The 10,764-nt window shown below is 44.8% G+C and overlaps 1 protein-coding gene across 1 annotated transcript; it reads left to right on the top strand.

Annotated features, from left to right (window-relative positions):
* Positions 1-10: 10 nt before the first annotated feature.
* Positions 11-10,761, top strand: LOC107300964 (calmodulin-regulated spectrin-associated protein 1-like; the record flags this gene model as incomplete). The annotated part of the gene is made up of 8 exons (XM_029287070.1): positions 11-43; positions 3,104-3,245; positions 4,668-4,807; positions 4,918-5,014; positions 5,439-5,583; positions 6,252-6,343; positions 7,287-7,371; positions 8,487-10,761. Coding segments are annotated over 8 exons (3,009 nt in total), but the record flags the coding sequence as incomplete, so codon positions are not given.
* Between the last annotated feature and the right edge of the window lie 3 nt (positions 10,762-10,764).

Here is a 10,764-nt window from a genome sequence, read left to right as displayed (position 1 = left end):
CCCGCAACAGTCTCCTTCCAAGTGGTATTGGAAATTAGTGCCTGTAAGTTCAATTAATTCCTGTCTGAAGAGTTGTCATCCACAAAAACCATGGCTTTGTTTTTTTTTAAATAGGTCTTTGATTTGCTTCCATTCAAAGCGCTAGCCTTCACCGTTCGCAATGTTTTCTCGGCTCCGGGCATTTTTTATTTTTATTTTTCTTTTTTAACCAAGAAAATGTAGATTTCATTTCATGATTCTACGTACTGTAACTTGTAGCATCCATCACTAGGCAGGTTTTCAGAGTGGCCGGTGCTGAAACTCTCTAGCTATAGAAAAGAAAGATTAAACTCTAGATTGTCCTCTTCTATTTCAAAAGATTCCTGCTTTGCAAGCGTTGAGAGTGAAGCCGGTCAATTTAAAGTAATTTGGTCTCCCTTCCCTGAAAATAAGGGAGTCGGTCAATATATTTGGATTTACGTAGCTTGTTTTGGAAAACTTAACTTGTAGTAAAAGTCCTCCCCCCTTCCCTCTAAATTCTTGCATATTACCATGTTTCAAAGATCTAAATGTACAGTTCTTGCACACACACACAGAAAAAAACTCTTTGGTGTTTTACTAAGTCTAAAACAGATTCTCATTTTGACCCTACTTAGAGTTGCCTTTTTCTTGAGCTCCATCACAGTGTTTGCAGATGGGCTGTTTCAGCCTGGTCCTTCTATGTCCTGTTAATTCTCTCCCTAGTCTTTGTTGAGCCTACACTTGCTCAATTAACTGGAAGGTTAGGATTCCAGCTGCCCCATGGCATAAAAATTTCCCTGTTTCTGAGCAGCCTTTGTGAAAGAATGCGTGGGCTTCATAAACGCTGACCCGGGTCGATTCTGACAGTAGGGCATCCGATGCTAATTAAGATGCTAATTAAGACTAGCAAGCAGTGGTTGAGTGTTTGGAAAAAGTTACTGCCAGCCCGAGGCCATCCCCAGCTTGTAAACATTGGGTTTTAAAAAGTTTATTTAGCACAACGGCACCGTCTCGTGCGAGTTCAGCTATAACGGTCCGTTGATCCTTTTGTGAGAGACCACTCCATGCAGAGGTCAGCAAATTCTGATCCTCCCATGCTTTTATTAGATGAGATTGCCACCCCGTGCAAAAGTCCTTCCAGTTCATTACGATAGCTAAAATTAAAATTAAATACGGTTTTAAGACTTCTCCCAATGAAGTCGAGAGTCCAGGAGTCAATGGGAGGCCTTGATTTTATAAGGAGGGCCTGCAGTTTGAATAAAAATCTCAGCCCCCCCCCCCTTTTGCTGCTTCAGCTTGCGAAGCAGAGGGGCTGGAGTGAGAATTTTAAAGCCACAGGTTCACCTTACCGTGGAAAATAATTGTGCTCAAGATTTAATCTAACATTAAATTGGAATTACGTAAGAGTTCTGGTTGCCATCTTTTAGCTTGCAATGATGACACTATTTTGCTTAAGACCGATACCGTGTATGCTTTACTCAGCGCATGATCCATCTAGTGACTTGTGCTCCATGGTACAGTATGATTCACATTACACAACAAGTTTGTGGAGAGACTCAGGCTGAAGGAAAAGCAAAAAAAAAATCTCACAATTCAAACGTTCCTATGGGACCTGTGCCCCACGGATTAGGTTGTATCCCTTGGTCCTTTTTTTTTTTTTTCAATATTATTTCAAGATTTGGCAGATCTCTTGCCTGGCTGATACCAGTTTTCAAATTCGATACCAATTCTGCAACGTTGCATTTTCTGTTCTGCTCAGAGCTTCTAACCAGCAAGATTTGAGTTGCAAAAAAATAATAATTTCTCAGCCTTTGCTTTCCTCAAATATTTCATACGAAGACATGGCCTTAGCTGAATAGTTAGTTTGTGTTTTATGTTTTGGGCTATTCTCGAGAAAAGAGGTATAGCTCTGGTAAGTATCAGAAGATCTCAATATAATATTATGAAATGTTGCATTATTATTTTTTACTTATTGTGCTTTTTCTGCTACACTGGTAGAGCTTTCAGTTGCATCTGGGTTTGTTTGTTTGTTTTTGCAATATTATACAGTGCCTTTGAAGTTTAATTTAAATATTTAAAGTAATATATAATTATTTCAATAGGGAGTGAAGAATCTATGGAGATTCTTTGTACGCTTAGTTAAAGTACTGGAAAGGGACATTGGGAGATTAGTCTTGATTATTTTGTCAGAGGCAGCTTACAAGCTACGCAAGTTGTTGATTTGGAGCACCAAAGATCAGATGAATAGTTAAATTAGTATGTGTTGGTAGTGGGCGGAAAAAGAGATATACACTTGTAATGAAAATACTAATTAGATGATTACAAACATTTGTTTTTGTTCTGTGTATTTCTTAAAAAAGAATAATATTCTAAAGAGTACAGGTTGTCCTTGACTTACAACAGTTCATTTAGTGACCAAAGTTACAACAGTACTGAAAAGAGCGATGCATGGCTCTTTTTCACACTTAAGACTGTCACGCTTATGATCAAAATCCAGATGCTTGGCAACTGGCTCGCATTTACGACGGTTGCAGTGTCCCGGGCTCATATGATCCCCCTTTTGCGACCTTGGACTAGATGACCTCCAAGGTCCCTTCTAACTTTATTATTATTATTATTGTCAGGGGGGGAAGCCAGATTCACTTAACAACTGTGTGATTTAACAAGTGCAGTGATTCATTTAACAGACGAGGCACGAAAAGCCGTAAAATGGGGCAAAACTCACTCAACGCATTTCTCATAGCCACATAAACGTGGGGGTCAATTGTCGTAAGTCGAGGATTGCCTGCCTTAGCTTTAGTGCAGGGTCTGCCTACAGGAAGACCGTTCCAAAATTAGCAAGCAAGTATTCACAAAACGAAGTGCTTGTTGCCAGCAAAAGGATTATAACACCTTGTAAAATGGAAGGTTGCTGGGTTTAAAACAGGGCAGGACTATTTCAAAAAGGGCCCCACGCCAATGGGGAAACGGAGTTCTAACCCAGCCTGGAGTCTAATTTGGTGACTTTGGGCCAATCAAAATCGACGTGTCGAGGGTTGGGGTGAAAAAACGTGCACGAAAGACGGGATGTACAAACCTCACGAGTTTTCTCTTCCTTTCTCAGGTACGTTACCGCCGAGATCATCTCTCCAGCCGACAGCTGCCCTTTTTCCCGTTACTTGAAGACCTGATGAAGGATTGTAGCGATGGGGCAGCTTTACTGGCTGTAATCCATTATTATTGCCCTGAGCAAATGAAGCTTGATGGTACGTCGATAACAGTTTAAAAGAAACCTGGTTTCCTGAATGGAATGTTAGGGGATGCCAAAGTGATAGGCGGCTGTCAGTCCCTCCCTACCCCCGTATAACCAATCAGATTCAGGCAAGATGTTTTCAGCATCGTTTGGTATGTAGCCCCCTCCTTCTTCCGGCTGGGTGACCTTGAGGCAGCATCTCCAGGAGATAGAGCACTTACTTCCGTTTCCCCAAGCGTTCTACTTCTACTTTCGGAACCATGACACCTTCCTTCATTCAACCTCCCCACAGTTCATGGCAGTTTATCACCGCGTAGCAGCGAAGCACAAGCAAGCATAAGGTGGCAGCTGATAGTGACATTTGATTAATGGTGGTGTCCCTTATAACTCTTATCATATTCAAGGCATCCGGTTAGTACTGTTGTTTGCAGTGGGGGATATTTAGCTCCAGTTAAAGTATCTTCCTGGCTAAAATCAACAGGGCAAAATTGCTTCATTTCTGCTCAGATCAGATTTCTGCAAAAAAAGAGGCCCGTTTCTTTGCCTTTATGGACCGTACTGAAGCGCTCGGATTTGCGGTGATCCATAAGTTTCTTAAACAAGGCCCTTTGTTGCCGTTTTGGGACTTGGACAAAGAAGTTCCCATCTCAAAGCAGCCTCCCCCAATCGGAAGGGACCAACTCACCATAGCCAACCCACCGCGAGACAATTTACCAATTCAGTTTAATTATCTATCTATATAAACAAAAATGTAAATGTTCGTTTGTTCAAAATCTTAAATCTCCGAAAGTTCTTCACTGATTGCTTTGAAATTTTGACACAACGTTGCATTCGAATACGTGCGTGTTTTTATATACCTACTATTATACAGATGTCACACCTGTGACAGGTAAAAACATGCTTTTAAAAAAAAACAGCGCCATCTGTTGGACGTCAAAGCAACACACGCTACGATTTTACGATTCCATTTCAATGTTTCCGATTTACGATCCATTTACGATTTCCAAATTTCCAATTCTTTCTTTTCCATTTAACCAGACTGAGCCACAGCAACGCGTGGGCCGGGTACAGCTAGTTTAAAATAAACAAAAACATGACTTTAATTTTTGTCGTTCACATTTCCTTCTTGTCCCTGCTTTGGCAACCTTCCTTTAAAATGATTCTGTTCTACCGTATCTTATGATATTAAGTGTAAATCTTGTCCCACAGCGAGTTGGCTGTGCCAAATTGTCATACACACACACACACAATCTGGCATTTTCTGGATGTGCTCGGTGTTTTGAGTCTGAGAATTTCTTTAGGGAAGTCTTAAAATTGCAGCCTTCGAACAGCAAAAGGTGTCAAGTTACCGATGGTGTTTTCTGTTAGGGAACATCATGGGATCCGAGAGGCTGTTTTGGGGGTAATCCCCTTGTTTCTTCCTTCCAATTGCTAGAGATTTGCTTGAAAGAGGTCACGTCGATCGCGGACAGCATCTACAACATCCAGCTGCTTCGAGAATTTGCAAACGAGTACCTGAACAAATGCTTTTACCTTACCTTGGAGGATATGCTGTATGCCCCCTTAGTTCTAAAGGTAAGAGAGAGGGAAGGCGCTTAACGCGCTTTTCAATAACGGGCAGGCAGATCTGGTTTATATTCCTTTTTTCCTTCCTTCTTTCTCTCTCTCTCTCTTTCTTTCCCTAGCCCAATGTAATGGTGTTCATTGCCGAGTTATTCTGGTGGTTTGAGAACGTCAAGCCGGATTTTGTGCGGCCCAGAGACCCCCAGGAAGTCAAAGATGGTGAGTAATTTGGATGGCGAGGATTCGTCAAAGGAAGCAAAAAGATTTTTTGCAGTGGAATTGGTTTCCCTGTCCTTTACCCGGATGGATATTCTCAAGTCTTTGTTTTCAAAATGGCATTTTTTTTGTCGATGTTAAAAATGGCTAAAAAGGAGGGACTTTGGGCCAGTTCCCCCCTCCCCCCCCCCTTAGAGAGACTCAAACCCCTCAATTCCTTTCCACCCCTCATCTTTGAAACCACTCAAAGGATCTGCCTGCTGGAACTAGAGAAGTTTTAAAAACAGCAGATTTTTCGCACAGGTTACACCTCGCTGCCTTTCAGCCCTTCGCTTCTAATCTTTGAACATTTAGCCGATTCTTCGGGTGTCTTTTTTGAATGTTGGCTCTGTCAGTTAAAGCTAACCCTGGTGAACCAATGTTCTAGCTAAAACCATGTTGCATCAGAAAAGCAGTCGCCCTTCGGTGCCCATTTCCAATGCCACCAAGCGGAGTTTCATGCCCAGCCCGGTGGTCTCCAGTTCCGCCGACCTGCAGCCTCCGAGTCAAGTCCCGCCGGAGACGTGCAACAGGTAATTACGAATATCCTGAAGTATTTTGATGATTTGGAAGTCCTTTGTTCCTTCCCTGGAGTCCTTGTCTCCTCGAGTTGAAAACGGGCGCAGTTTGCAGGAAGAAACACGAGGCAACGTCGCCAAGCACGTGAAGTGGGCAAAGGGGACTTTAAGGAAGCTCCCCATTTCAGCCGCTTGACAGGAAAGCGGTTCTGCAGAATTTATTTCACGGATTTATTCCTTACGTCCCTGACCCAAATAATTTGGACTCTCAGGCTGTCCCAGTTTCCTCTGGGATAATCTTCATCCTTGCGTCTGAACTGCTCTCTGCGGTGACCTTCCTCCTCCCTAGCTAAGCGACGGTAATTAATTGTGAAGAAAGAACCCTTGAGGACTAGATTCTTATTCACTCCTCTTTCCTTTTTTTAAAAAAACAAGCAAACCTTTCTCTGTGTTAAGAACCACTTGCTTTGTCAGCCTTAAGAAGCACCTCTTCAATTCGAGCTCGCTGCTGGAACGTGGTTTTAGGCTGAATCGCCCCGACTCCTTTTAGCTGTGATTGGTATTTAGGAAAATGGCTTGGAAGGGGTTCGAGCGAGCGATGTTTTCCTCGCCCGTTCTGTTTGAGAAAAAAAAAAAAAACAGCCTCTGAAAAACTGTCTGAGCTCTGGTGTGTTTTCCAACAGTGGCAAAGGAAGTCCTGCCTTCAGCACATCGCACCCATTGCTGCCTTTAAGGCAGAAGCAACAAAAGTCTGTACAGGGGGAAGACACTTCAGGTAATTGCTACAATTCCTGTTCTCGTGGTTCGTGTATGAGCAACTTTCTACATGGAGAGAGAGAGAGAGAGAGAGAGAGAGAGAGAGAGAGAGAGAGAGAGAGAGAGAGAGATTTGATGTGTGAAGGTCTCATGGCTGCTGAAGGGGCATTTAGTCATTTTAATACTGCCCTGAGGATGGACCTTCCTTCCTTCCTTCCTTCCTTCCTTCCTTCCTTCCTGTTCAAGGGTGCCTTGAATTATAGAATTTGTTAGACTTTGTCCCTTCCTTCCTTCCTTCCTTCCTCCCTCCCTCCCTCCCTCCCTCCCTCCCTCTCATCTCAAATTCATGATTCTCAGCAGCTAAAAACAGGATAAGGAACAAAAAACTGCAATTTTTTATTCACTGCAATTGGGGGGGAAACAAATTCACCCGAACTAAACGCAACTACTGTACGGGCTCAGTCACATCTGACTCCCAGGTCCAGTGACAAACTGATGTCTTTAAGGCCTTAAAAAAAAAGGACAGCTTGGGTTGGAGCCAGTCTAATCACTGGAGGAATGACATTTTAGAGGTCAGGTGCCATGCAAGGTCATCCTGCTTAATAATATGCCCTTATTATACCTCTGTTTTTCCACCCGCCCCAGTTACCTGACCGGGAGCTTCTAATACCTTTCAAAAGGCGTTAAAGATCTGTTTCTTCCTGGGTCAGGAAGCAGCACAATCCTGTCGGACAAAGTTCTGCTCCGTGTCCTTAATGTTTTCATGCATCTATTATTAGCTCACTGCGTTATTTTTATATGGACTTAATTTGAGGTTTACTAGTTATTCAGGCTGTCCCTAAGTTGCCCGCTGAGTAGGCCACCATATAAACAGAACAAATATGTTTTATTTAAGGGTTTAAATATCGGCAAGCGTGCTTGTACTAAAACATTGCGTGATTTCTTGGGTGTTTTTATTTTAGATCAACGGCATCGGTCTAATTCCTTGACTCGGGCAGACGGGCAGCCTCGGGATTCGATTCTGGCGTGGCCAGAGAAGAAGCAAAGGTACTCCCCCGCCCCACCAGCTGTTTTGTGGATCAGGCCGATTTAAAACAAGATGGTCTGCGCTGAGGTTGAACCAAATAATCAGTGACCGATTTCAAATCCCTGAGCGTCACTTGTTAAAAGGCAGCAAACGTCAGTGGCTACCTGTAAACCCGTAAGGCTTGTTCTAGACATCACAAGTATATTTTTATTAGTCCAGACTTGGTCAACTCTGATATAGTGTTTTTTTTCCCCTTTAATTTGTACTCTGTGTGATAAAATAGTTTTATCTTTTTTTAAAATATTGTAAACCGTCCGGTTAAAATAGAGATGATAGATAGATAGATAGATAGATAGATAGATAGATAGATAGATAGATAGATAGATAGATAGATAGATAGATAGATAGATAGATAGATAGATAATAGAGATAGATAGAGATGATAGATAGATAGATAGATAGACAGACAGACAGACAGACAGACAGACAGACAGACAGACAGACAGACAGACAGACATAGGTAGGTAGGTAGGTAGGTAGACATAGATAAATAAAGATGATAGAGAGATGGTATAGATATAAATAGATGATAGATAGATAGATAGATAGATAGAGATAGATAGATAGATAGATAGATAGATAGATAGATAGATAGATAGATAGATAGATAGATAGATAGTAGAGATAGATAGAGATGATAGATAGATAGATAGATGATAGATATAGATAGACACAGATAGACAGATAGGTAGACATAGATAAATAGAGATGATAGAGAGATGGTATAGATATAAATAGATGATAGATAGATAGATAGATAGATAGATAGATAGATAGATAGATAGATAGATAGATAGATAGATAGATAGATAGATAATAGAGATAGATAGAGATGATAGATGATAGATATAGATAGACACAGATAGACATAGATAGGTAGACATAGATAAATAGAGATGATAGAGAGATGGTATAGATATAAATAGATGATAAATAGATAGATAATAGAGATAGATAGAGATGAGAGAGAGAGAGAGCTTTAGATATAGATAGATAGATCTAGATAGATGTAGATATATATATATAGATATATATTTTCTCCCCAAAGCACACTTCTAACAGTTGTCTCTTTTAGGCCTATTTCACAACCCACACCGTTCGGTCTTCACCACGCGGCGAGCAGCGACGCAGACCCCAGCTCTGGCGATAGCATTAGCTTGGCCAGGTCCATCAGCAAAGACAGCCTGGCCTCCAACATTGTCAACATCACCCCGAAACAGCAGCTCCCCTCTGCCCCCGTGAAAAGCAGCGGGAAAAGCTTGCTGAATAACGTGGAGATCGAGGACGACGAGGAAGAACTGATCGCCATCATTCGGCCCGAGGCCACCCCAAACCACGGCAGCCTGGAACTTCAGTGTGGGCCGGCTCGATCGCCTGGTTTTGCCGGCACCGCCTGGACTCAGAAATCGCCGAGCGAGGCTTCGGAAAATAAGCCGGAGAGTTTTTTCCTGGAACCGTTAATGCCCGCCCTTCTACGGCCAGCCAAGGAGAAGCAGGTCATCAATAAGGAGGACGAATGTGGAGAAGGGAAAACCAGAGGTTATGTGACCAAGAGACTGAGTGAAGGGCACACGGGGTTGGCCCGTAAGAAAACCAACAGCAGTCACAGCGATCACAGCCTTAACAGGACTTTCAGCGTGGCTTCCAGTTCTGAACTAACCGTGGTTGCGGGTCCCAGTTTGGCCGAGCCCCTGGTGCACTCCGACGTCAGGATAGAGCCCTTTTGTCCCCAAGCGAGCAGCAGCGTGGAGCCCTCCTCTCAAGAGCGGCCTTTGGCGGGGTTCTTCCTGCACGCTGCCAAAGCAGAGGAGGCCGTGTCCGGCAGCACCCACCTTGGTTGTCCCCAAAGCCCCAATTCCCACCTCCCGGAGACCTCGTGGACGATGGTCCGGCAAGACTCCGACTCGTCCATCCTAGATATGGAGGAGGCCGACCAAGACATGGTGGCCGAGGACCACCCTCTGATTGCCAAGTACATAGGAGAGGAGGAATCGGCCAAGCTTCAGGAAGACATGAAGGTCAAGGAGCACGAAGATAAAGACGACGCCAGCGGGCGGTCCAGCCCGTGCCTGAGCACAATCTCCCAGCTGAGCAGCGTCTCCATGACAAGCGGGAGCGCCCGGATGACCAGCTTTGCCGAGCGGAAGTTTCAACGGCTGAACAGTTACGAAACCAAATCCAGCACCAGTAGCTCTCAGAAAACCACCCCGGATGGATCCGAGTGTTGTCCGCCTCCGCTCACCACCTGGAAACAGAGGAGGGAGCAGAGTCCCACCAGACAGAGCAAAGACAACGTGAATGTCTTGGCCTCTGAGCTGGTCCAGCTGCACATGCAGCTGGAGGAGAAGCGGAGAGCCATCGAGGCTCAGAAGAAGAAGATGGAGGCCCTCTCCGCCAGGCAGCGGCTAAAACTAGGCAAGGCGGCCTTCTTGCACGTGGTGAAGAAAGGCAAGGGGTCAGAGATGTCTCCACCCCTGAAGCCGGAACACTTTGCCAAGGAGTTCTCCGGCCACAACGGGGAAGGCCTAGAGGAGGACGCTTTGAGTTCCAAAACGGAGGCGTTCCTTACGAAAGAGGAAGCGGGCGAAGACGAAATTCCCAAGGGGAAGGTTCAGGAAATGGTTGGCTTTGTGGAGGAGAACGTTCCCAGAGAGCCGGCCATCCACGAAATCGAGAAAAGCAAAATGATCTCCGCCGCTCTCCTGGAAGAGAACCTGGAGTCGGCCGACTTCGGCGAATGTGACCTCTCCATCGAGAAGCTGAATGAAACCATCAGCACCCTTCAGCAGGCCATCCTGAAGATCTCCCAGCAGCAAGAACTTCTCATGAAGGCCCCAACCATGTCCTCAACACGAGGAGGAGGAGGAGGAGGAGGCGGCTCTCAGGACCAAAAGATAAAAGCCCCCATCCACTTTGTGGAGCCCCTCTCCCCTACTGGCACCGGTAATCTCCGCAAGCCACCCAGGCTCGGTCAAGGCCGAAGTCCCCGTTCGGGAAGGCCGTCTGAACTCAAAGTGGCCAAGGACCGTTCCCACACCACGCCTCGCATCAAGACCCCGACGCCCAGCGTCGACACCTTGCCCCATTTGAGACAATTCCCATGTAACCATTCGCCCAAGGTGGAGACGGCTCTTGAAAACCACCTGGCTCCAATGAGCACTCCTCAGGAGAAGTTTTTCTTTGAGAATTACCGGCTCTGCGACGATAACCAGAGAGGGCCGTTGGTTTTGTCCTCTTCCAAAGACACCAACATCCTCACGGAAGCCCTCAAAGATGTGAACAGCAACGTGGAAGACTTTCACCTGGCTTGCTTCGAGGTCTCGGGCAAGGAGAACATCCACATGGAAGAAGCT

Source organism: Protobothrops mucrosquamatus, unplaced genomic scaffold (assembly GCF_001527695.2).
Source record: "Protobothrops mucrosquamatus isolate PMUCROS unplaced genomic scaffold, P.Mucros_1.0 scaffold9352, whole genome shotgun sequence".
NCBI lineage: Eukaryota > Metazoa > Chordata > Lepidosauria > Squamata > Viperidae > Protobothrops > Protobothrops mucrosquamatus.
Note: the sequence above shows the minus strand (reverse complement) of the source record. Positions and strands in the feature narration are given on the sequence as shown.